Source organism: Heterobasidion irregulare, assembly GCF_000320585.1.
Source record: "Heterobasidion irregulare TC 32-1 unplaced genomic scaffold scaffold_07, whole genome shotgun sequence".
NCBI classification, from domain to species: domain Eukaryota; kingdom Fungi; phylum Basidiomycota; class Agaricomycetes; order Russulales; family Bondarzewiaceae; genus Heterobasidion; species Heterobasidion irregulare.
This window is the reverse complement of record NW_009258203.1, coordinates 2,221,224-2,247,541: the sequence shown is the minus strand read 5'-3', so window position 1 is coordinate 2,247,541 and position 26,318 is coordinate 2,221,224. Positions and strand designations below refer to the sequence as shown.

At 47.3% G+C, this 26,318-nt stretch overlaps 7 protein-coding genes across 7 annotated transcripts; 4 read left to right on the top strand and 3 right to left on the bottom strand.

Moving 5' to 3' along the window:
* Positions 1 to 240: 240 nt before the first annotated feature.
* HETIRDRAFT_63507 (uncharacterized protein) lies at positions 241 to 4,688 on the top strand (the record flags this gene model as incomplete). The annotated part of the gene is made up of 5 exons (XM_009549665.1): positions 241 to 2,581; positions 2,684 to 3,589; positions 3,653 to 3,783; positions 3,841 to 4,436; positions 4,493 to 4,688. The coding sequence occupies 5 exons, from the start codon at positions 241 to 243 to the stop codon at positions 4,686 to 4,688; spliced, it is 4,170 nt and encodes a 1,389-aa protein (XP_009547960.1).
* Positions 4,689 to 4,913: 225 nt separating this feature from the next.
* HETIRDRAFT_410591 (uncharacterized protein) lies at positions 4,914 to 6,590 on the bottom strand. The gene is made up of 4 exons (XM_009550407.1): positions 6,348 to 6,590; positions 5,862 to 6,283; positions 5,472 to 5,776; positions 4,914 to 5,385 (listed from the first exon to the last, which is right to left on the bottom strand). The coding sequence occupies exons 2-3, from the start codon at positions 6,189 to 6,191 to the stop codon at positions 5,732 to 5,734; spliced, it is 375 nt and encodes a 124-aa protein (XP_009548702.1). The 5' UTR covers positions 6,192 to 6,283; positions 6,348 to 6,590; the 3' UTR covers positions 4,914 to 5,385; positions 5,472 to 5,731.
* A 5,750-nt stretch (positions 6,591 to 12,340) lies between these two features.
* Positions 12,341 to 13,219, bottom strand: HETIRDRAFT_428428 (uncharacterized protein; the record flags this gene model as incomplete). The annotated part of the gene is made up of 1 exon (XM_009550406.1): positions 12,341 to 13,219. One exon carries the CDS (start codon positions 13,217 to 13,219, stop codon positions 12,341 to 12,343), a length of 879 nt encoding a protein of 292 aa, XP_009548701.1.
* Positions 13,220 to 15,368: 2,149 nt separating this feature from the next.
* On the top strand, positions 15,369 to 15,587 carry HETIRDRAFT_322226 (uncharacterized protein; the record flags this gene model as incomplete). The annotated part of the gene is made up of 1 exon (XM_009550405.1): positions 15,369 to 15,587. A coding segment is annotated over one exon (219 nt), but the record flags the coding sequence as incomplete, so codon positions are not given.
* Positions 15,588 to 17,008: 1,421 nt separating this feature from the next.
* On the bottom strand, positions 17,009 to 18,160 carry HETIRDRAFT_171330 (uncharacterized protein; the record flags this gene model as incomplete). The annotated part of the gene is made up of 1 exon (XM_009550404.1): positions 17,009 to 18,160. One exon carries the CDS (start codon positions 18,158 to 18,160, stop codon positions 17,009 to 17,011), a length of 1,152 nt encoding a protein of 383 aa, XP_009548699.1.
* Positions 18,161 to 22,908: 4,748 nt separating this feature from the next.
* On the top strand, positions 22,909 to 24,132 carry HETIRDRAFT_322125 (uncharacterized protein; the record flags this gene model as incomplete). The annotated part of the gene is made up of 1 exon (XM_009550403.1): positions 22,909 to 24,132. One exon carries the CDS (start codon positions 22,909 to 22,911, stop codon positions 24,130 to 24,132), a length of 1,224 nt encoding a protein of 407 aa, XP_009548698.1.
* Positions 24,133 to 24,209: 77 nt separating this feature from the next.
* Positions 24,210 to 24,587, top strand: HETIRDRAFT_49444 (uncharacterized protein; the record flags this gene model as incomplete). Its single annotated transcript, XM_009549655.1, has 1 exon — positions 24,210 to 24,587. A coding segment is annotated over one exon (378 nt), but the record flags the coding sequence as incomplete, so codon positions are not given.
* Positions 24,588 to 26,318: the final 1,731 nt, after the last annotated feature.

Genomic DNA, 26,318 nt, shown 5'->3' with positions numbered 1-26,318 from the left:
CAGCATCCTGCGCGTTGCGAAATTCTCAAATTTTTGGCTAGCATGTTTATCCTCAGGTTCCGGCAGACTAGTCAGAGCATGGATCTGGATCGTGCTGTCGCATTGCTGGAAGAGATGATGCCACTCGTCTCGACCACTGACGAACATGTTTCGGCTATTTTGGGAGCGGTCGCCAGTGGTCTCTTGGAACGATTCGTGGACACGTCTCAGAGAGCTGGAGACCTCGAGCAGGCGATTTCAATGTATCGAAAGGGCCTCACGCTTCTCCCCTTCCCGCATGCCCTTCGTTCGACCTCTTTGAACAATCTCGCGTCTGCAGTCCTGACGCGATTTGAGCGGACAGGACAAGCGGTAGACCTCGAGGAGGCCATCTCGCTTCACAGACAGTCTCTCATGCTCCACCCTGCCCCGCATCCCCATCGTTCAGGCTCTCTGAACAATCTCGCCAATGCAGTCCTGACGCGATTTAAGCAGACAGGACAAGCGATAGACCTCGAGGAGGCCATCTCGCTTCACAGAGACTCTCTCATGCTCCGCCCTTCCCCGCATCCCGATCGTTCAACCTCTTTGAACAATCTCGCCAATGCAGTCTGGACGCGATTTGAGCAGACAGGACAAGCGGTAGACCTCGGGGAGGCCATCTCGCTTTACAGAGAGTCTCTCATGCTCCGCCCTGCCCCGCATCCCGATCGTTCAACCTCTTTGAACAATCTCGCCAATGCAGTCTGGACGCGATTTGAGCAGACAGGACAAGCGGTAGACCTCGAGGAGGCCATCTCGCTTCACAGAGACTCTCTCATGCTCCGCCCTGCCCCGCATCCCGATCGTCCATCCTATTTGAACAATCTCGCCAATGCAGTCCTGACGCGATTTGAGCAGACAGGACAAGCGGTAGACCTCGAGGAGGCCATCTCGCTTCACAGACAGTCTCTTATTCTCCGCCCTGCCCCGCATCCCGATCGTTCAACCTCTTTGAACAATCTCGCTGGTGCAGTCCTGACGCGATTTGAGCAGACAGGACAAGCGGTAGACCTGGAGGAGGCCATCTCGCTTTACAGAGACTCTCTCATGCTCCGCCCTGCCCCGCATCCCCATCGTTCAACCTCTTTGAACAATCTCGCTGGTGCAGTCCTGACGCGATTTAAGCAGACAGGACAAGCGGTAGACCTCGAGGAGGCCATCTCGCTTCACAGACAGTCTCTCATGCTCCACCCTGCCCCGCATCCCCATCGTTCAGGCTCTCTGAACAATCTCGCTGGTGCACTCAAGACGCGATTTGAGCAGACAGGACAAGCGGTAGACCTGGAGGAGGCCATCTCGCTTTACAGAGACTCTCTCATGCTCCACCCTGCCCCGCATCCCCATCGTTCAGGCTCTCTGAACAATCTCGCCAATGCAGTCCTGACGCGATTTAAGCAGACAGGACAAGCGATAGACCTCGGGGAGGCCATCTCGCTTTACAGAGACTCTCTCATGCTCCGCCCTGCCCCGCATCCCCATCGTTCAGCCTCTTTGAACAATCTCGCCAATGCAGTCTGGACGCGATTTGAGCAGACAGGACAAGCGGTAGACCTCGAGGAGGCCATCTCGCTTCACAGACAGTCTCTTATTCTCCGCCCTGCCCCGCATCCCGATCGTTCAACCTCTTTGAACAATCTCGCCAATGCAGTCCTGACGCGATTTAAGCAGACAGGACAAGCGGTAGACCTCGAGGAGGCCATCTCGCTTCACAGGCAGTCTCTCATGCTCCACCCTGCCCCGCATCCCCATCGTTCAGGCTCTCTGAACAATCTCGCTGGTGCACTCAAGACGCGATTTGAGCAGACAGGACAAGCGGTAGACCTCGAGGAGGCCATCTTGCTTTACAGAGACTCTCTCATGCTCCGCCCTTCCCCGCATCCCCTTCGTTCAACCTCTTTGAACAATCTCGCGTCTGCAGTCTCGATGCGATTTGAGCAGACAGGACAAGCGGTAGACCTGGAGGAGGCCATCTCGCTTTACAGAGACTCTCTCATGCTCCACCCTGCCCCGCATCCCCTTCGTTCAACCTCTTTGAACAATCTCGCGTCTGCAGTCTCGATGCGATTTGAGCAGACAGGACAAGCGGTAGACTTGGAGGAGGCCATCTCGCTTTACAGAGACTCTCTCATGCTCCACCCTGCCCCGCATCCCCATCGTTCAGGCTCTCTGAACAATCTCGCCAATGCAGTCCTGACGCGATTTAAGCAGACAGGACAAGCGATAGACCTCGGGGAGGCCATCTCGCTTTACAGAGACTCTCTCATGCTCCGCCCTGCCCCGCATCCCGATCGTTCATCCTCTTTGAACAATCTCGCCAATGCAGTCATGACGCGATTTGAGCAGACAGGACAAGCGGTAGACCTCGAGGAGGCCATCTCGCTTCACAGAGACTCTCTCATGCTCCACCCTGCCCCGCATCCCCTTCGTTCAACCTCTTTGAACAATCTCGCTAGTGCGGTCCTGACGCGATTTGAGCAGACAGGACAAGCGGTAGACCTCGAGGAGGCCATCTCGCTTCACAGAGACTCTCTCATGCTCCTCCCTGCCCCGCATCCCCATCGTTCAGGCTCTCTGAACAATCTCGCGTCTGCAGTCTCGATGCGATTTGACCAGACAAGACAGGCGGTAGATCTCGACGATGCGATCTTCCTTTTTAGAGAAGCCCTCGAATGTCTTCCTGAATCACACCCTGGTAGATGTGCCACTCTTTACCATCTGGCCCTCAGTCTCCTCAAGAAAATCAGCTCAAATGATTCTTCTTCCAATGACTCCCTGAATGCCGCTATCAACCTGTTTCGTACCGCAGTCAGATGTGAAACCGCATCTGTACTGGATCGCTTGAAGGCCGCTCAACTGTGGGCGCGCCATGCAGATGAACTCAACCACGCATCTGCGTTGGAAGCATATCAGGCGGCCATTCAATTATATCCTCTTGTTTCCATGCTCGTCTCAAGTGTCAGTTCTCGCACTCAACTCCTCGCCGAAAAACTAGATTCCCATCTCCCCAATGATGCAGCGGCGTGTGCTATCCGGATGGGCCATCTCGAGCAGGCTGTTGAACTCCTTGAAGAGGGGAGAGCTGTTTTTTGGTCGCAGGCCTTGAAGCTCAGGACTCCCTTGGATGATCTTCGGCCGGCACATCCTGACCTCGCGCAACGATTCCAAGATACATCTCAGGCTCTGGAGCGACGCTCACTTCAACCCACTCCAATGACTATACAGGACAATGCAAGAGGCGTAATGACCATGGAGGCTGAGGCTGCGGCATTCCGTCGACTGCACGAGGATTGGTTAGCGAGACTCGAAGACATCCGGGCTCTTTCGGGATTCGAGGAGTTCATGCGTCCGAAGAAATTTGCATTATTGAAGCGAGCTGCATCTCATGGACCAGTCGTTCTTCTCAATACTGCCAGATCATCATGCGATGCATTGATAGTCACGTCAGCTGGCATTCAGCACATTCCGCTTTCCACTGATGATCGATCTCCCTCGGATGCTATCGTTCTTGCCAACTCCATACTGAGGGCTCCGCACGCATTATCGTATCCGTTTCCGCAAGATCTCCTGGGTACCCTAGACACACTTCATCAAAATGCACTGAAGGCTCGTGACATTGCTCTATCCGAACAAGACCGTCACTGGAATAAGGGTGGAAAGCCTCGTCGAACAACTCATTTGAGTCCAGACGACATTATCAATAGGGTGCTGGTGACACTATGGACATTCGTCGTCAAACCAGTGGTCTGCGGATTGAAGCTCGAGGTAAGCTAATCTCCTCCGCCGCACTGTTGAGACACGGCTAACCTATAACCTGTGCAGAGATCAGAGTCACCGCCGCGAGTTTGGTGGTGCCCAACTGGCCCATTCGCGTTCCTCCCGATCCATGCAGCTGGAATTTATGACCCAGATCTAGGAGATCTCAAGAACGCATCAGAATACATGGTGTCATCTTACACACCGACGCTCAACGCCTTGCTTGTTTCTCCACCCACTACAAGTGCAAATCCATTCAGAATGCTGGCGGTCACACAACCCAATGCCCCAAGGCAAGCGCCGCTGTATAACGCCCAAATTGAAATGGATAAGATCGAGGCACGCGTACCGGCGTCGAGCCTCATCAAGCAGTGTTCTTCATCGGCATCCGAGGTTCTGTCCTCCCTTCTGAATATCTCCATAGCACACTTTGCATGCCATGGTGTCCAAGATCCCTCCGATCCGCTCGAGAGCGCGCTGATTCTCCACGACGGTCCTTTGAAGATCTCTAAAATCATGGAAATGGCTCTCCCGAACGCTTCCTTGGCTTTCCTCAGTGCATGCCAGACTGCCAAAGGAGACCTGAAACTTGCCGATGAAGCGACACATCTTGCGGGGACGATGCTATTCTCTGGATTCCGCGGAGTGGTTGGTACTATGTGGTAATTCTTTAATCTTTCATCCGACCATGATATCCATCTCACTCGGAATCCACTAGGTCCATGTCTGATCCTGACGGCCCCGTGATTGCCGACGAATTTTACAGTCACCTTTTTGAAGGTCATCAAGACGGCTCACATCCCGACACTACGCAAGCCGCTCGAGCGCTGCACCTCGCGGTGAAGAAGTTGCGTGAAAATCTTGGCGACAAGTCTTTTTTGCGATGGGTTCCGTTCGTTCATTTCGGGTTGTGATTATTCAATGTGAGGGTGGAAACGAGGGTGGTAGGGTACGCTGGTCATCCCTGTTTGTCTTTAGAATGCACATTCCGTATTTCATCATGTTGATTCCTCTGTTTCTCGACCCCTGCTCTCATTTCTTGCCATATCCGTACTGTGTTCTGCTTTCGATAGTCCTATCGCTGCCGGACAAGATTGTTCCTGTTCATGTGTTTCATTGACGCGTCACTCTTTTTGTTTGTCTCACAGTGCCTCGTCCCGTTCGATTATGTACCATACAGATGTCATCGTATAGAAACGAACTACATGCGTACGTGCGGACGGGTGGGGTTCGCCTACGTCGAGATCCTGAGCTGAAGACCCGATGCAGTATACTTGTGTTGCGAATGAGAATGCTGCTCGATTATACGAGGCCTGGATCCTGCTGCGTTGTAAGGACAAAGGGTCGCGAGTAACAACAGCGTGCAAGAACTCATGTAGGGTTGTGCTTGTCTGGGTCGACACTTCTGCATGCCATCTTAGACTTCCTCACGCTCCGTTGCGAAGAGATTCGTGCTGGTGACAAGGAAAAGGGTATGCAAGTAGGCCAGAAGCCGGTTTATCAGGGTGGAATGGGTGTGGGCGTGGTTCAACGCGCGCGCTCTACGGATCTCAGCAGATAGAAAAAGAAATTTGCGCGACGCTCGTTGGATGCGTCTGCCAGCCACCTGCTCTAGCAGAGGCGAGAGAGGAGACGCATCCAGCAACAGAATGAAAATCAGCATACATGCCGAGGGATGTGTAGTATTTTGCACGTACCAGACTCTGTACGGACCCGACCGGCGACGTCGAGGCGAATGTATGCGCGATCGTCGGCCCAGCGCTGTCGCACAGAAAGTGCTGTCGTTGACACGCCTCTATTACTGACGGCTGCCGCTAGACGGCGAACGTGCGAAGCCACAGATGCACGACGAGCTCGAACGACCACAGTGTTGGTCGGGCCAAAGATCGGTCTCGTACAGTCTTCACGATGACGCATACAAACGGGAGGTCAGAAGGACGGGTAAAGTGCGACGGTCCTACTGAGAAGACAAGTGTGCGCGCTGATCATGCGGGCATGCACGCTGCGAATCAAGGGGGGGATAGAGAAGGGGGTAATGGCGAGGTTAGGAAGAGCTTTCGATGTGTAAGCAGATAAAATAAACCTACGAGGTACGACAGGGTGCATGGCATCGACGCACGGCGTCTAGTACCGCCCACCGCCTGCTCTTGCATGCCTCGACCGGAGTATTGCGAAAGGAGTGCTCGCAAGAGGCAGTGTCGATGGCGAAGGTGAGGGCCAGGAGATGGGATCTCGCGGGGAACGACACGAGTGCGGAGGATCGCAGAGGGGATCCGCGCTGACCCAGGCTTGAACGAGCCGGATCGAGCGAGATGCCGGCGTTGCCAATCGCCGAGTCTGTCGATGGGCGGATCTGGTGCGATGATGCTGCAGAGGAGGGCGAGGATCCGCGCTGATATGACTTTCAGGCTGTGCATCGGCGGGGAGTGGATTCAGCGTCCAGGAGAAGGGAGGAAAGGCACTGTGATCGGCGGCAGAATGGGGTTGCATTAGCGATTGGGGATGCACACTAAAGGAAGAGAATGATAGGGACCAGTGAGGGTCTGCAAGTTTGGAAAGTATCCCAAGCGCACCAGTGATTGAAATCCTGTCTTGAAATCTTTCTTCGACAGCCTTTCCAGCTCTCCTCAATGTTCTTCCGCGTTTCAAGTCAAGCCAACTCCCTCGCTCTCGAAGACATTGCACCCTGAAAAACACCCCTTGCCAGGTTTTGTTCAAAAATTCAAGATCTCAAGGTATTCATAAAAGAACAGAACATGGGCGCAGGTACCCTGAGCACAAGCAGGAGTGAGGTGGTAGGAAGTGGCTTGATGGTGAGGATGAGACCAGGAACAAACAGTCACATCGGCGCTTGCCGCTCGGCTCTCGGTAGCGAGTGCCGCTGGGTTAGGGTCCAACTCGTCCTTCGCCTCGTCCACCTCGGTGACTGCAGTATGCTCTTCAACGGAGTGGTCAATGGTCGAAAGTGGGTCTCTCCAGTGTCTCTGCTGTATATACAAAAACGACGCTAGGCTCCACAGCTTGCATGTCTATGCACTCACACCTTAGGTTCAGACTCGTCTTCATCGAATACATCATCCCATGTTGTGAGTTGCCCACCTTGTGGTGAGAACACCACTCCTTTCTGCTATTAAGATGCCCATGCTCAATGGCCATAGGATTTTACTACTCATATAGGGCTTAATCGATTGATTCGCATTATTCAGCTTTTGTGCTGACAAGAAGACAATATAATACCATTGTCAAAGGGTTCTCATAACTGCTGGAGCGGAGAGGGGGTTTGGAGGACTAATTGAATAGCAGAAGAGGTTCAATGTACGTGCGATTCCCACTCTTATGCGGCATGTACAAATTTGATTGCTTGTGCCCGGCATTTTGTCGTTGATTTTCTACTCTCTATCTGATACCACTTTGCCGTCATCTTTGTGAGGATCCTTCCAGTGCATAACAGAGAGTGAAAGGATGCGTACATGCATAATAAAGGAATGAAGGCTTGAGGTACGGCATGGGACATGTTCACGCAATATACTGGTCTATGGTGCCAGCTTCGTTTTCCATTCACTGATGCATAATTTCAGTTTCACTTCAAGCGCATGCTTCTGACCTCGGCACAAAGGGCATGCTCATGATATGATGTCCCTTTCCTGCTCCACGGTCCAGTACAAAATTGGGCTAGTTGGGTGAATCACAGGAAGGCTCACTTAGGTGCCTCCAGCAGCCTTGACATCAATGAGCAGATCCACAACTTGTCCCATGCTCATGTTGGATTAGCATTGGCAGGTCTGGCCACCATCTTGCTTGTGTCCTGTTTTTTTCATTAATCATTTGTTCTGAAAGCTGTGGCATCTCATAAAAATGAGGATGCAAGAGGGAATGCCACAGAACAAAGTGGCCGTCTGTCTGTGGGATATTTACCTCGACGAATGTCCTGCAGTCATCACTTTCCACCTCAAGACTTGTTTTGACCACCATGGACATGTGCGTGATCAGCCTTGGAAGAATATGCATCACACGCATAGCATTAGATGTGAACACATGCATACAGCTAGAAGCAATACTCACCATACCATCTGTTGCACATACACCACACCTTTATATCATTGACGTGACATGGAGTCACTGATAATGCACAGTTTATGGCATGCCAATGGCACACCTGCTGCCTGCCTTTCCAATTAATTCCCTCAGAGACCCACACTTGCGAGCAGGGCATGTGTCCACGCACCTTGATTTCACTGACCAGACAACAGCACCAGAAAGCATTTTAATGTATTCAGGTTCGTAGCTATGCACATGTGTGTGTGTGTGTAAAGTCATGTATTAATGTCTAGTGGCGGTGCGCTGCATGTCTAGACAAGTATCTGTAGGTACTTTACTAGCTATGCACACAAGTTGCGACTTCCATGAAGGTGTTGCACATGTTGCTTCCAACTCTTTCAGCGCAGTCGGGCTCTATCTCTGCTTGCTCATACTGCCAGGCACCATGAATTCTGATAGCTTCATCTTATTTGAAAGTTTCAATGCCAGACTACCAGTGCATGATCATCTGTAACTGTTCTGAAGGATTCTCACTCAATGATGCATGACAGGCTGAAGTGCGCAACCAGCCCAATCTGCATCACCAACAATCCAGCCCATAACCGCATATAGAGTTGAGCGAGAGAATGCTCACCTCAACCCGCACATATGTCCAGCTCCACGACGCCATACTTTTGAAACATGCTGTGAGGTGAGAATCATGCACACACCGCTAACATCTGTCAGTCGGTCACTTATCAGATAGGACTGCACAATCACCGGGTGCCTCATAATGCAGAGTAGGGACAAACAGGCTTGGAGGAACAGGAGGGCTACATGGTGAAATATCCTTCAACAACATGTACAGTGCTTCCCAGCCAAGAGACCAAGACCCATCTGGAAAACCACCCCCTTGTATTAAGCTCTAATTAGCTATAATTGATGCCCTACTATACTAAATTATGAAAGATCAGGATTAGACATTTTTAGCGTACCCTCCCTCTAAACCTGTTCTAATTAGACATAATTTTCCTAAATTAAGAATTATTAGGATTGATTATAACTTGAAATTTCGGAATAATAATAATAAATCAAGCATCACAGTTCTCATAGCCTTCTTATAGAGTCATGTTTATTAGAACACTAGTTCAATACCTAAACACAGAATATACCTTATAATAAACTTGCCTTTTGCCAGAGTTGAACCAACAACCTCATGTATACAAGCACCCTAAACAGATGCTCTAAGCCACTAAGCCACAAGGTCTAATATATAAACTTGGTAATCTAAATAAGTAGATATAATATAGGCAACCTCAACATCTCTGATTTTATTCAACATGTATCTTTCCTCTATCTAATAAATAAACAGGACAATAAATACCCATAAAGTCAGGTCTTTTAAGATTTAGTTTAAACGCTAGCTAAGAAGATAATAAACCAATGGAAGATAAATAATACACTTTATATAAGGTAAAAACAAATTGTGGCACTTACACAATTTGGATTTAGAATGTGTAAAACTATGATTGAGTGTAATATTCAATAGAACTCTACTAGTATAGACAATGCTACCTGAATTTGCAAATTTGATCAAAAACATGATTATAAATAATTAAGATCCAATAAGAGAGAGGGGTTTTCCAAATAGCCACTAGTAAGGTAGAGGGTGGGGACAAGGGTATATGTATGGCACGCCTACATCTGGAAAACCACCCCTTTGTATTAAGCTCTGATTAATTCTATTTATGCATAATTAATAACAATTAGGATTAGATATTTTTAGCTTACCCCCTCTCTAAACCTGTTCTAATTAGACATAATTCTTCTAAATTAGGAATTATTAGAATTGATTATAGCTTGTCATTTCTGAAAAATCATAATAAATCAAGCATCACAGTTCTCATAGCCTTCTTATAGAGTCATGTCTATTAGAGCACTAATTAAATACCTAAACACAGAATATACCTTATAACAAACTTGCCTTTTGCCAGAGTTGAACCAACAACCTCATGTATACAAGCACCCTAAACAGATGCTCTAGGCCACTAAGCCACAAGGTCTAATATATAAACTTTGTAATCTAAATAAGTAGACATAATATAGGCAACCTCAACATCTCTGATTTTATTCAACATTTATCTTTCCTCTATCCAATAAATAAACAGGACAATAAATACCCAAAAAGTCAGGTCTTTTAGGATTTAGTTTAAACACCAGCTAAGAAGATAATAAACCAATGGAAAATCAATAATACACTTTATATAGGATAAAAATAGATTGTGGCACTTACACAATTTAGATTTAGAATGTGTAAAACTATAATTGAGTATAATATCCAATGGGACCCTACTAGTATAAACAATGCTATCTTAATTTTCAAATTTGATCAAAAACATAATTATGAATAATTGGCCATAATTAGCTCAAATTAGTATCATTAATGATTATCAATAATTCAGATCTAATAAGAGAGAGGGGTTTTCCAAATAGCCACTAGTGAGGTGGAGGGTGGGGACAAGGGTATATATATGGCATGCCTATATATAAATAAGCACAAGATTGTTAGAAATGATTTTAATATGCTTAGTGCACATATTTCCTGTATGGCAGGCAAATATATTATTCTGGCACCACATACCAACATAACTGTCTTTTCCACACCCCAATAGCTAGAGAAAAACACCAAGTTTGAGCATCTTCTGTATAACAAGTAATAGACAATATAAATAGTGCTAAAAATTGTAGTATTAATAGTGATGATGATTGTGTGCTGCACAAGACAGTATTAGCCACTGTACTAATAGACAAGGTCTGCAAGGCTACATATAGCATATCCCTAAGTCCAACCCACAGGTTGTGTCCTATAATGACCAGTAGCAGGCATTGGCTAACAATGATAACTTAAATGATCTTGTGTGCAAGGCCAAGGTACTGAGGTCTTCATAGCCTCTTGTGGCAGCTGCCAAGCTGCCAACAAAGTGGCTGGGGGCATCAATGCACATTTCTTTCTTTCTATATCCCTTGTAAAGGCAGCTGGAAAGTTAGCAAAAGAGCTACAAGATAATGGTGCAGGCATATATGAAGGAGAGTAATATACTAAAATAGTGTAGAATGTGCCACATCTTTACCTTTTTACTAATAGAGCAGTAGTACTTACTGTTTCTTACTGCTAATTAAAGACTTTTTGGTATGGAATTAGTGCTAATATCATGAAATTAGAAACCAATCCAATGCTCACAATGTGTTGCTCCCAATTAGGAAATTAGACACTTTTAGATACTATCAACACTTTTAGACACTTTTAGATACTATTGGATATAATCCAGAGCTAATACATGAGAGTGGTTTTCCATATGTAGTTGTTTAATGGAACATCTGAATGCTTTATCATCTAGACTATCCATACTGGACCATCAGTGACACATCATATCACCTGATAGATAACAAGAGGATAGACGCATCAGTCATATTGCTTGAGTCAAAACAGTCCCTAGTGAATTAGGAGAAGAAGAGCAAAGGAAAATCATCATGGGATTCGTGGAGCATTTTGCCTGACCTCTCCCTTACTAGCAAAGGTGAGAGGTCAAGCAAAGCCCAAGTTTGAAACAGCAAAATATATTCATATTGGAGGAATAAGCAGTTATATCATCACTCCCATTCACTTAAACATGCAAGTTTCAAACTAGGCCCATTATACTGGAGCAAAGGTAACCATTGACTTCACATGTGAAGGGATTATAGTAAACGAAGGATAGGTCAAGAAACACAGATTCCCCATATACTCCATATTAGACATGAACCTTAAAATTTGGGATATCCATGGATGAACACACACCAAATGAGTTCAGATGTTTATTTTCAATTTGGGGAAATATTATCTTATCCTAGAGATAGATTGGCTGAAATACCACAATCTGTCACGAACGGCTGTTCGGGACGAGAGGATCCTAGGCCACAAATAACACAAGAGGATTTGGGAGGATGATCGGGACTGATCAGACTAGTGTCTTGCAATCAGAGAAGACTGTGTGAACAGCAGTTCTTAGATTGGACAGAAGTGGATAGCCTAGGGCTTCTATCCTGCGCCGCAGTATCTATAAATATGTACAAGCAGATGCACGGACCAAGTATCAGTGGAACGGGAACGCGAGGTATAGTCGGGAGAAAGGTCCTACGAGTCCTTATCAAGAAGGTGGGAATAGGTGAGTAAGCATAGGTGAAACGTTTCGTAACATTACCCCCCCCTCTAGGCCGTCAGTGCCAGAGACGGTAAGTAAAAGTTCAGGAAAAACATAAGCAATGCGCGTAGTCCGAGTCGTACAAAATAATACTTAGGGCACATATTCTCGCTGCCCACAGTCGAGTCATGACGCGATAGCCCTTGAGTACGGACGTCATGATACCCCACCTCGTTACCAACCATGCGGGGACTGCGTTCTAGAGCCGAGTCCCTCTTCTCATCATGGCAGTGGGTACCGGCCCAACGGATTCGAACCGTCGTTTGCCCCGGCAGTTTTACGTCATACCGGACGAGGGCGTCTGTCGTTTAAGCTCCACGAGGACGGAGTATAACGGGCGCGGTGTCGGACTCGCTGGAGTCGTATTCAGTGAAGGGGAGAGGGGGTCGGGTTCGTAGCGAAGGACGGATGAGGCCGGGGGGCGCGGGAAGAAGGTGAATGCGGGGGGAGACAGGTGTGAATCGATATACACCTCGTTCCCTGTCGGTTCTCGTGGGGTAGGTCCCCGGCATTGGGCGAAGCGGAGCGCCATTTGAGGCCGTAGACGAGGCATGAGATACCACAGCCGTGGTAGGCATGTGATACTCGGTGGAGGGAGTGGGGTCGTCGGCGGGGTGAAAGGAGTCTCGAAGATTCTGCAAGCCCATGAGTTTTCGCTCTCCAGCGTTAATACGGGCGATGATCGTGCCCTCTCGGATCTGCAGAGCTCGCTGTGCGTGTCGGACAAAACTCCTTTCTTCCTCTAGAATCTCCAACGCCCTCTGAATCTCTGGTCTGGTCGGTCCTGACACAAATTCTGTGTTAGGCGTCCCCTCGATAAGTCCCATCATATACGCAACGGGGGTCGTGAGATAAGTTTCTCTATCCGGAAAGATGACGCCTTCGTTAGCTTCGCGAATCAGAGGGGGTGGTGAGGGAGAGTGGGAAGGTGAAGGTCTATCGAAATCCTCCGTCAGTAGTCTGATCATCTCGTCTTGTCGTCGTTCGTCCTCGTCCAGTCCTTCCAGGTACTCGCTGAATCCTTCTTCCGCCTCCCGCGCTGCTTGTTCTTCGTCTGTGTCCCACGGTACGGACCGTTCTTCTACTACGGACATCTCGGGGGTCGAAGGAATGGAGGGGTCGGTGGAGGGCGTTTGTTCGATGAGAGTGTTCTCAGAAGAGAGGTGGGTGGACTCGTTGGAAGGCATGTTCGTTGGGAGGATGAATGAGTGATTGAAGGAATGGGGGAATTGTAATGATTGAATTTGGGTTTTTATACGTTTCTGATTTTGTTTGTCCGATGTTTGCAAGGGCTGCCCGTAATGGTAGATTATGATGTCGCGTATCGTATGCTTCCAGAAGTTCTTTGGCGTTCCCTAGGTTTGCTCTCGTGACCCATTCGTCCGCGGAGCTCGGGTATCCTTTCCAGTGTACTAGGTATTGATACCCGCGTCCTCGTTTCCTCTTGTCAAGAATCTCTTCGACTTCGTATTCCTCCTGTCCGTCTATGAGGTCGGGTGGTGGTTGTTCGAAGTTGGGGCCGTGAGCTGTTGTTTCTTTGTATGGTGTAAGTAGGGAGGCATGGAACACGGGGTGTATTTTCCATGTCGGCGGGAGCTTTAATCGGTACGTAATTGGCCCTAGTTTTTCTTCTATTTGGAATGGTCCGTGTAATTTAGGGGCTAATTTGTCTTTTGGATGCGTGGTGGTAATGTTTTTTCCCGAGAGCCAAACTTTCTGTCCTGCTTCTAATTTGACTTCGTTCTCGGCGGTTTTTCTTTTCATTAGTTCTGCCGCAACTTCCAAGCTGGCCTTCGTTTCTTTTCGGAGTTGGTCTAGCCTTTCCAGCCTTAGCTCCACTCCGGGGATGTCGGACCTTGGTGCGATCTGGGGTACGAAGGTCGGGTTGTAGCCGTACATGAGTTCAAACGGTGATTGGTGCGTGGCTGAGTGTTCCCTTACGTTGTGTGCGAATTCAGCGTATGGTAATAGTTCAGGCCAGTTCGTCTGCTCGTAGTTGCAGAACGCTCGTAGATACTGTTCTAACTCTTGATTTACTCTCTCCGTTTCACCGTCTGTTTCGGGATGATAGGCGGTTGATAACGCTGTTGTGACTCCTAGCTTCTTCCATAGTTCTTTTGTGAATCGAGCGGCAAATTGTGGACCTCTGTCGGAGATGATCTTTTGTGGGAGTCCAAATCGTCTCCAGACGTTTTTCATGTAGAGGTCGGCCGTTCCTTCCGCATCTATGGTCTTGTTGCACGGAGTGTAGACGACTCCTTTAGTGCTTCTGTCCACTGTTACGTGTATTGCGTTATATGGTCCGACTTGTGGAAGATCCGTAATGAAGTCCATGGTGACTGTCTGCCAGGGTCCTTCTGGTATTTCGTTAGGAATGAGTGGAGTGCGTGTGGGGTGTGTGATATTCTTGGTGTATTGACATGTTGCACATCCTGTTACGTACTCTTTTATGAACGTGGACATTCCTGGCCACCAGAAGTTATCGGATACTAGGACATAGGTCTTCCATCTTCCCGGGTGTCCCGCTGCTGGTGAATCGTGGTACATTTTCGTGATTTGTCTTTTAAGTCCGTCGTCTGGTGGAACGTATATTTTTCCCCTGTGCCAGATGAGATCGTCTTCGTAATTCCATTCTTGTAGACCTTTGGAGAGGGCTCTGGGTCCGGATGCTTTGATAAGTTCCATCGCATCTGTTACTTCTTTATCTTTGGCTGTGACTTCTCTTAGCTTTCGTCTCAGCTGGCTATCGAGCATTTCAATTGTTCCTCGTCCCGTTGCACTTTTGACGAACATTTGAGGTTGTAGTAGTACCTGGTTTTTGTTGTCAAATTTTACCCCCTCTTTCAGGTCTGGACGCCTGGACAGAGCATCGGGTCGGTGGGTAGTGCCCGGTTTGTGGACGAGGGTGAAGTCGAAGCGGGAGAGGAAGAGTGACCACCGTGCTTGCCGGCGGGAGAGAGTTCGCGCGGTGGAGAAGTATAGGAGGTTCTTATGATCGGACCAGATCTCGAATGGGTGCCGTGCGCCTTCAAGGTATACGCGCCAGTGATCAAGGGCGTGTATTACGGCGAGCAGTTCCTTATCGAAGATGTCGTAATTCCGCTCGGCCGCAGTGAATGACTTGGATAAATAAGCGACTGGGTGCCATCCATCATGGGGCGTCTCTTGTGACAAGATGGCTCCGGAAGCGAAGTCGGACGCGTCAGTCTCGAGACGGAATGGGCGATTACCGTCCGGGTACACAAGAACGGGAGTTGACGTGAAGCAATGCTTCAGTCGTTCGAATGCTTCGTTCCTTTCGGGGGTCCATTCGAATGGAACATCCTTCTTCGTTAGGTCGTTAAGGGGTCGGGCTATAGCGGCAAAGTCTTTGATGAACCTGCGATAGAAGTTTCCAAAGCCCAGGAAGGATTGTACTTCCTTCAGGTTCTTCGGAGTTGGCCAGGCAGCGATTCCATCAACCTTGACGGGGTCCATGGATATACTGTCCGCGGAGATGATGAATCCGAGGTATTCGACTGTGTCCGTTTCGAAGGTGCACTTGGAAGGCTTTAGGAATAGGTCATTGTCCAAGAGTATCTGCATAACTTGGGTTGTCACGCGTCGGTGTTCTTCGATGGTTTTCGTGAACACTAAGATGTCATCCATGTAGACTGCCAGGACTTGTGCTACGATGAGGTCATGGAAGATAATGTTCATCATTGTTTGGAAGGTGGCGGGTGAATTGCAGAGACCGAAGAACATCACGAGGCATTCGAATAAGCCGAATTTGGTCATGAAGGCTGTTTTCCATTCATCGCCTTCTGCTATGCGGATGTTGTTGTACCCCCATTTTACGTCAAACTTGGAGAAGATCCTCGCCTTCGATTTGGCGATGGTTCTTATTACGTCGTCAATCAGGGGTAGCGGATATTTGTTTTTTATGGTCCATTCGTTTAGTCTCCGATAATCTTGCACCGGTCGTAGACTTCCTTCCTTCTTTTTTACGAAGAAAAAGGGTGACGCTTGCGGGGATTTAGATATCCTAATGGTTCCTCTTTTTAGGTGCTCTTGGAGCATCTCGTGGAGCTGGTCTTCTTCCTCTTCCGTTAACGGGTACAGTTTACACCCCGTTGGCTCCCATCCTGGTTTCATATCGATCTTATGGTCCCATTGTGAGTGTTCTGGAAGTCGCTGTGAAGCTTCCTGACTGAAGATTTTGGCGAATCGTTTAAGTACGTATGCCGGAACGATTTCCTCGATAGGTCGTTCTGTTTTTGCCTTGTTTGCCTCTTCTGCTAGCTGTTGCGATTTGTTTCCGATGGAACCGATATGAATTGCTTCAAGGGGGTGTACTTCCAATGGATTTTGATAGTACCATTCCTCATAGAATTCGGAGAAGAAGGTATCGTCGATTTCGTCTTCTTCCGGATCGTCTTCTATTCTGGAATATCCGACTGTTCTGTTTTTCCTTTGCTGTGCGGGCGCCAGTGCTTGTATGGTAAACTTGGGCCGGCTGACTAGACATGTGGTAGCGCAGTTTGAAAACGTAAGGCTGTTTTTTGCCCAATTGATTTGTGGGTTATGTTCATGCAGCCAGTCCGTTCCCAAGATCACATTTTCGCCTCCTAGGTTAGTGACTAACAGCTCGCATTGTTCGTCGTGATAGTCGTCCTCTTTGTTTGTCATTCTCATAAGCATGCAGGCTTTGTTGGTGATTTTTCCTCCGTCGTTGGCCGTTCCATCTACGTTGAATACAGGGATAGGTCTGTCAATTTTCTGCATTGGTATGTTGTTTTTCAAGCAGAATTGTTTGTCGATGAGAAGTCCTTCTGCTCCTGAATCGATCAATACTCGAGCTTCGGTGGTTCCTCCTCTATGTTTCAGATGCACGTTTATTCTCATAGATGATTTCCGATTTGATTTGGTGAGCCGTACAAATGTTTTTACAGGAGGAGTTGGGACAGGTCTACGGTACACCGGAGCCGTAGGCCTAGTTAAAAATCCGATTCCTTTCGCTTGCTCATCTCGCTTAACTCCTGAAGGAGTGCTTCCTGTTCGTCCCACCTCATCTTCCCGATAACCCTTTGGATCTCTTCTCGGCTAATCTCAGGCTCCGTCTCACGTACAGGCGCATCCGGTCCGGGTGCGTGGGCCTGGCGAGCTGCGAGTCGGGCTCGGAACGGGTTAGTCGTCGCCACGCTTCTACCTTGCGTCGCAGTGCCTCCTTGAGGACTGCTTGAAGTTCCTGTCGAGAACGTTCGGCCATAGCTGCTTCCTCCGCCTCCCATCCTGCCGCCGGTCTGAGCCGAGCGGTTCCCCATCGCTCCACTACTCTGTTGAACATATCTAGCTGACCCTTCATGTACCCTAGACGAACCCCTGACAGGGCATTGGTTGGCCATATGTCCTTTTTGACGACAGTAGAAGCACCCACCCTCCATCCTGAGGCGGTTGCGTTCTTCGTCGGTGAGAGTCGTTCTGACCGAATCTACGGCCATGGGTACGACGGAGTTGTTCATGGAGGAGGGAGTGTTGGAGGAGTTGTAGCGGAATGGGTTGTTGGATCGAACAGTAGCTGAGGGTACGGAGCTTTTTATGCTCTGTAGCTCTCTCCATTGATTATCGAACCTTCGGGTGTATTTTACCCAATCATCCATTGTCGTCGGCATGTCAGGGAGTCTGTAAATTTGTTTGAGGATCTCCGGGTGTATGGCGCGACGGAAATAGTCGACGGTGGATTCGAGATCAAATCCACTTTCTCCTGCCGTCATGAGATAGTCCGTGACAAACTCGTCTGCGGACCGCTTTCCCATTCTCATTGTGAATAATTTTTGTCTCGCCTTCTGTTCGAGACTCTCATCTTTGAATGCAGCGGCCAGTTCGTTCAAGAAATCCTTGAACGTTCCCCATACTTTTCTCGTCTCCGTCGGTTTGTACTCCCGAAGTTCCCTATCGAAATAATATTTCTGTGCAAAAAGTGACGCCGTTCCTTCTCTCATGTATGATAGCACCATCAGGGTTTTGTCCTTGTCGGTGTCATACTTGGTTGGGTTGGCGAGGATATACATGTGACATTCGTATATCCATTCCCTATATTTTGACCTCGTGCCATCGAAGTCCTTCGGTTTGTTTCCTCTGTCCGACATTTCGTCTTCGTCGTCTGTGGTGTCTGTTGTCGGCGGAGGGTTCGGTTGTGGGTTTGGGTTTGGGTTTGGGTTTGGCTGGCTTGGTCCTGCTACAGGTTCCAGGTCTTCTTCGTCGACCGGGGTTAATACTCCTGCGGGAATTGGGGTTTCTTCGATATCTTCTTTGGGAATATCGATCGGTAATAGAACAGGTTTTGTTCGGATGGGGGAGTCTACGGTTCTGAGAGGTGCCTTCCTGTCTTCCCAGGGTACTAGCGGGGCGTCGACTGTTTTTCCACTGTTCTGTCCTCCTACGTAAACCCAGTTTCCCTTGGATGTTCTTCTGATCGGTTGTCCGAAGTGGACGAATGTGTCGGAGTGTTTTAAGTAGTCGGTTCCGTGTGGAACTCGTCCTACGCTTCTTCCTGAACTTTTGGAAGTCGTCTTGTTGGATCAAAGAGCCCGCGCTAGTCTCGACCTGATCAAGGTTCGAGGGTCAAGGCAACAGCAGCTCGTTCTGGCCTGGTACAGTATTTTCTGCTTTTGGTATAGTACCGTACGTAACGTCGAGTGCAGTTGTTTCGGTCGTACCTCCACTGGGTTGACTACCAGATAGAAGTATTCTACAACCTGAAACGACCCACACTAAAGTGGAATCGTCCAACCGTTCGCTCGAAGTGTATAGTAACTACTACGGTCGACGGACACTTGTCTTTTGGGACTGCCTAGTGCCGTATGTATCTAGCCGGTGTTCTGCTGCAAAGAAAAGGGTGGAGTAGGATTGTGTGGAGAGGCTATCCAGATGTCACGAACGGCTGTTCGGGACGAGAGGATCCTAGGCCACAAATAACACAAGAGGATTTGGGAGGATGATCGGGACTGATCAGACTAGTGTCTTGCAATCAGAGAAGACTGTGTGAACAGCAGTTCTTAGATTGGACAGAAGTGGATAGCCTAGGGCTTCCATCCTGCGCCGCAGTATCTATAAATATGTACAAGCAGATGCACGGACCAAGTATCAGTGGAACGGGAACGCGAGGTATAGTCGGGAGAAAGGTCCTACGAGTCCTTATCAAGAAGGTGGGAATAGGTGAGTAAGCATAGGTGAAACGTTTCGTAACACAATCCCTCCATTGAGTAGAGGCAATGTAAAGTGTACTTTGATCAGTGCCCTTAGAATTGCCACCAACTACATGGGTTTACCAAGGCAAGCATCTTGGAAACTACCCCCTTATATTAGCTCTGGATTATATCCAATAGTATCTAAAAGTGTCTAAAAGTGTTGATAGTATCTAAAAGTGTCTAATTTCCTAATTGGGAGCAACACATTGTGAGCATTGGATTGGTTTCTAATTTCATGATATTAGCATTAATTCCATACCAAAAAGTCTTTAATTAGCAGTAAGAAACAGTAAGTACTACTGCTCTATTAGTAAAAAGGTAAAGATGTGGCACATTCTACACTATTTTAGTATATTACTCTCCTTCATATATGCCTGCACCATTATCTTGTAGCTCTTTTGCTAACTTTCCAGCTGCCTTTACAAGGGATATAGAAAGAAAGAAATGTGCATTGATGCCCCCAGCCACTTTGTTGGCAGCTTGGCAGCTGCCACAAGAGGCTATGAAGACCTCAGTACCTTGGCCTTGCACACAAGATCATTTAAGTTATCATTGTTAGCCAATGCCTGCTACTGGTCATTATAGGACACAACCTGTGGGTTGGACTTAGGGATATGCTATATGTAGCCTTGCAGACCTTGTCTATTAGTACAGTGGCTAATACTGTCTTGTGCAGCACACAATCATCATCACTATTAATACTACAATTTTTAGCACTATTTATATTGTCTATTACTTGTTATACAGAAGATGCTCAAACTTGGTGTTTTTCTCTAGCTATTGGGGTGTGGAAAAGACAGTTATGTTGGTATGTGGTGCCAGAATAATATATTTGCCTGCCATACAGGAAATATGTGCACTAAGCATATTAAAATCATTTCTAACAATCTTGTGCTTATTTATATATAGGCATGCCATATATATACCCTTGTCCCCACCCTCCACCTCACTAGTGGCTATTTGGAAAACCCCTCTCTCTTATTAGATCTGAATTATTGATAATCATTAATGATACTAATTTGAGCTAATTATGGCCAATTATTCATAATTATGTTTTTGATCAAATTTGAAAATTAAGATAGCATTGTTTATACTAGTAGGGTCCCATTGGATATTATACTCAATTATAGTTTTACACATTCTAAATCTAAATTGTGTAAGTGCCACAATCTATTTTTATCCTATATAAAGTGTATTATTGATTTTCCATTGGTTTATTATCTTCTTAGCTGGTGTTTAAACTAAATCCTAAAAGACCTGACTTTTTGGGTATTTATTGTCCTGTTTATTTATTGGATAGAGGAAAGATAAATGTTGAATAAAATCAGAGATGTTGAGGTTGCCTATATTATGTCTACTTATTTAGATTACAAAGTTTATATATTAGACCTTGTGGCTTAGTGGCCTAGAGCATCTGTTTAGGGTGCTTGTATACATGAGGTTGTTGGTTCAACTCTGGCAAAAGGCAAGTTTGTTATAAGGTATATTCTGTGTTTAGGTATTTAATTAGTGCTCTAATAGACATGACTCTATAAGAAGGCTATGAGAACTGTGATGCTTGATTTATTATGATTTTTCAGAAATGACAAGCTATAATCAATTCTAATAATTCCTAATTTAGGAAAATTATGTCTAATTGGAACAGGTTTAGGGAGGGATAAGCAAATAATCTTTAATCCTAATCATTCTTAATTATGCATAAATAGAACTAATTAGAGCATAATACAAGAGAGTGATTTCCCAAATAATAGAATAGGCTCAGGATCTTTAGTCTATTCTCTTCATTCTGGGGTAGTCTTCACACTATCCTCTTTATTCATCACTGTCTCCCTACAGTGCTATCTTTGTTCTATAGTAATTGTCAAACTACTGTCCCATTGCAATATATCAGGCTTCTATGCTATGTATGCAGTTGAGACTATCATCCCACTCTTTCTCCTCAAGCAACCTAGGGAAAAACCTCCTACTCTTGCATCTGGAAAACCATATCCTTGTATTAGCTCCGGATTATATCTAATAGTGTCTAAAAGTATCTAAAAGTGTCAATAGCATCTAAAAGTGTCCAATTTCCTAATTGGGAGCAACATATTATGAGTATTGGATTGGTCTCTAATTTTATAATATAAGCACTAATTCCATACCAAGAAATCTTTAATTAGCAGTAGGAAATGGTAAGTACTACTGCTCTATCAGTGAGAAGGTAAATATGTGGCACATTTTATACTATTTCAGCATATTACTCTTCTTTATATATGCCTGCACCATTATCTTGTAGCTCTTTTGCTGAACAATAGCTGCCTTTACAAGGAACATAGAAAGAGAGAAATATATATTGATGCCCTAGCCACTTTGTTGGCAGCTTGGCAGCTGCCACAAGAAGCTATGAAGACCTAGGTACCTTGTCCTTGCACACAAGATCATTCAAGTTATTATTGTTAGCCAATGCCTGCTACTAGTCATTATAGGACACAACATGTGGGTTGGGCTTAGGGATATGCTATATGCAGCCTTATAGACCTTGTCTATTAGTACAGTGGCTAATACTGTCTTGTGCAGCACACAATCATTGTTATGATCATGTTCTGTCGGGCCTTAACGGCGGTCTATACCGACACAATCATCACAAATATCAAGCGGCCTCACAAGGTGAGGCGTACAAACAAGGTACAGATAGTAACCTTGGTCATCCACTCCCAACGGATCACCTTATCATTGGTCGAGTATCACGAGCCATATTGCGACGGGCATAGAATGCCACCTTACAAACTACTCACACACTGGGCATTGAGCTCCTAGTCTTTCCTGGCCAGAAGGAGACTAACGGAGAAGCACAAGAGTAGTCGTTAATGAGAGAGACGACTTAGAGAAATACCTACGGATACATATACGGTATTCTCACGCCCTATTTCCTAAAGTAGTATAAAAGGCCCATAGAGTAGGCTGAGGTTCTTCAGTCTATTCTCTTCGTTCCCCTGTATTTTCACATACAGGGATCTTCGTTCAGTACTATCTTCCTACAGTACTCTTCATTGCTACATCGCAATACACCTCTGGCTCCTGTGCTACACGTACAGTCAAGACCACCGTTCCACACATCCTCCACAAGTGACCTAGGCAAGAACCTCCTACTCTTGGGGTTATTGAATGAGCAGTTCGTAACACTAGAATAGACTCTTCTGCCCCTACCTTGCTCGCACTAGCTTGCTGCCACACTCTCTCTCATAACCTTACTCGGTGGGGACATAGACCCCCATTGAGAAAGCGTTACTGCACACACTCTGGAGCAAGACCTAGGCCAGGAATATCCACCCAGCACTAGACGTATCAATAACCAACTCCGTCACAACAATCGCCCTATCCGGCACGAAGGGGACTTCTGGATCTACGAAGACAATAACAGATTTGCCCCTCCGAATTACGATAACTGCTCATACCGAAACGGGTGTTATTACTTCACCCTTGAAGACGGAACAGAAGAAGAGGATATTTGGAACGAAACAGAAGCCCAGTGGGAACTAGCCCCACAATACAGGGAACCGGCGCCGGTAATCCCCGAAGACTCGGAGCAAGAGGAAACAACCTCAGAATCAGACTCCAACTCACCAGACCAAACACCGATCAACACCCGAAACGAACCGCTTGCTGACATGTCGGGACAAGCTTCGACTTCTACAGACCCCCCTTCCGCGACAGTACAACCCGGAAGAGGAAAAGTCAAACTCCCAGACAACTACACAGGCAACCACATTGAATCCCAGAAATTCATGCTCCAATGCCTCCTTCTTTTCGCAGCAGAATCCGATTGGTACAAGACCGATCAAGACAAGATATCCCTTGTGCTCTCATGCATGAGATATGGCACGGCAGGAGCTTGGGCCGAGAACTTCCTCCTCAAATCAGTAGGAGCGGACCCGCCCACTGATCTAGGTACCTGGAGGGACTTTTTAACAAAATTCAAGCTCCAATTTAGGGAGACAGGCAAGACCGACAAAGCGCGAAGCGCACTCATGGCCTTCTCCCAAGGACGAATGACGGTTGATGAATACTCCAACCAATTCATTCTCATTGCCGCCGATGCTGACATCTCCGACAAGGAACAAGTCCCTTACTTCCAACGCGGGTTAGACCCAAGCGTCATGGACAAAATATATGACAAAGAAGTACAGCCAAAAGACACCATTCAGGATTGGATTAACACAGCCTGCAAAATAGACAGACGACTCAGAGCTAGATCTGCTCAAAAAGCCATCCTCGCTAACTCCACCTCCTTTCGCAGCAATTACTTGAATCGTTTCCACACTCAACCAGCCGTCTGCTACAACTCCACCACCGCTCCTCGCAGAATGAACAACCAGGTGGTTGACATGGACATCGACACTACCAGGAAGCGTAACGCCGAAAGTCAAAAGAGAAAATTTGACGGCAAGCGAACCCCCCATTGCTCAAATTGTGGAAAGTTAGGGCACTCTAGCGCTAACTGCTGGTCGGCCCGTAGAGGCGTTCAACCAGTTCAAGGAAACTCGAAGAGACGCCTGGGTACGACAGGGAGAGGAAACCGCACGGTTGATTTGGAAGGAGAAGACTACGCACCCGCTATGGGAAACCAAGCGGGAATATATCGAGGAGTGGAGACAGAAGATGTTCCTCGCAATGACCAGCGGGTACCACAACCTGGTCCTTCGATGGAACGTCCTTATTCTGCCCCATCCGGACGACCCCAAAAGAACCATGGGCAACGCGCTGTGTTACCTAACGGACGACGGGGAGACGGAAGCGTCAGTCATTCTGCTCGAATCGGAGCAGTACTCGGAGAATTAGGAGAAGATGAAGCAAGAGAAGTGATCTTGGGACATGCGGAGCGTTTTTCCTGACCTCTCCCTCACCAGCGAAGGAGAGAGGTCAAGGACGACCCGAGTTTGACGCCCGCACTTGTATTCGTATCGGAGCAATGAATGATCGTATCATCACTCCCATACGCCTGAACGTGAAGGTATCAAACAGGGATCAATACGCTGGAGCAAAGGCGACCATCAACTCAGCATGCGAGGGGGTTATAGTAAACAAAACTTGGGTCAGGAGACATCGTTTCCCCACCTATACACTCAACAACCCCATTTGCGTCCGGAACGTCGATGACACCATTAATAAAGCAGGTCTCATCCGATCCGCCTTGGATGTGAACCTCACCATTCGGGACATCAGTGGACGAACACATACTGAGCGCGTCCAGATGTTTATCTCCAATCTAGGGAAGGACGACCTTATCCTAGGAACAGATTGGTTGAAATACCACGATCCCTCCATCGAATGGAGGCGACGTGAAGTGCACTTTGATCGGTGCCCCCAGAAATGCCAGCAACCGCATGGGTTCACTAGGGCAAGGGAAGAACCGCAATACAATAGGCGGTTATCAGACGTGGAGCCACGGCACAAACCACGCATTAACGAGCGCGAAAAACAGCGCCTAGAACATCTCCGAAGGTTATCGGAAGATGTAGGACTCCGCGATCATAGTGGAACGTTTGGTGTCCAACTACGAGCATACCTCAAAAGGAAATGGCTCCTACAGGACATAAGGAAATATGCAGAAGAGAAACAAAAGGCTCAAGCCAAACCATCTCTTTCACCAAACGAGGGAGAGCCTGATCTCCCAGACAAAACCTCAGGAAAACAGGCCATAGAGGAACCAGTTATTCGGAAACTGGCTCCCGAACCGTCAGGATTTGCCAGCTTCGACCAGGACTTGGAGGACGAAATCGTCGTCACCAATCTAGAGGAAAGAGTCCCCAAGGCGCATCACGAATTTTTGGACATTTTTAGCGAACGAAAGTCGCAGCGACTCCCAGAGCACACTTATTGGGACCACGCCATAGACCTGAAACCAACTTTCAAACCTCAAGTACCAAAAATCTACGCCTTAAGCCCAGAGAAACATGATGAACTAGGAAAATTCATCAAGGAACACCTCACTCGGGGGACCATCCGACAATCCACCTCACAAACGGCAGCCCCATTTTTCTTTATAGGAAAGAAAGATGGAAAACTGCACCCGGTACAGGACTATCGCCATTTGAACTTGTACACCATCCCAAATGTGTGCCCCCTTCCACTAATCCAAGAACTATTAGACGTGATCAAAGGGGCCACCATTTTCAGCAAATTGGACGTACGGTGGGGATATAACAATATACGAATCAAAAAGGGCGACGAATGGAAAGCAGCCTTCATCACTCCACTGGGTTCTTACGAACCCACGGTGATGTTCTTTGGTCTTACCAACTCACCAGCCACCTTCCAGGCCATGATGAACATGATCTTCAGAGAACTTATCACAGCCCGGAAAATAACCGTATATATGGACGACATTCTCATCTTTTCCAAAAATATGGTGGAACATATTCAAGTCCTGAACCAAGTTTTCCAGATCTTACGCGACAACGACCTCTATTTAAAGCCAGAAAAATGCGAGTTTTATAAAGAAAAACTCCAATACCTGGGATACACAATTTCAAAGGACCATGTCGCTATGGAAGACTCAAAGGTGGATGCCATACAAGATTGGCCAGTCCCACGCACTGTCCGAGATATTCGCTCCTTTTTAGGTCTAGGAAACTTTTACAGGCATTTCATCGATAAGTTCTCCCTTATCGCACGCCCTCTACATGACCTCACCAAAAAGGACGCAAAATGGAACTGGACTTCGAAGTGCCAGGAAGCTTTCAAACGATTAAAAAGGGCATTTATCAGTAAACCCGTTCTGAATTACCCGGACCCCATGCATCCATATCGACTAGTAACGGATGCCTCACTAATTGCTTATGGAGCCACCCTCCTGCAAGAAGGAAAAGATGGCGACTGGCACCCAGTCGCATTCCTTTCCGGGTCATTTTCACCAGCAGAACGGAATTACGACGTCCATGATCGCGAACTCCTGGCCATCATAAAGGCGTTGGAACACTGGAACCACTACCTCGAAGGCGCACGACACCCATTCGAGATTTGGACAGATCACAAAAATCTGGAACATTTCCAAACGGCGCGAGACTTGTCACGACGA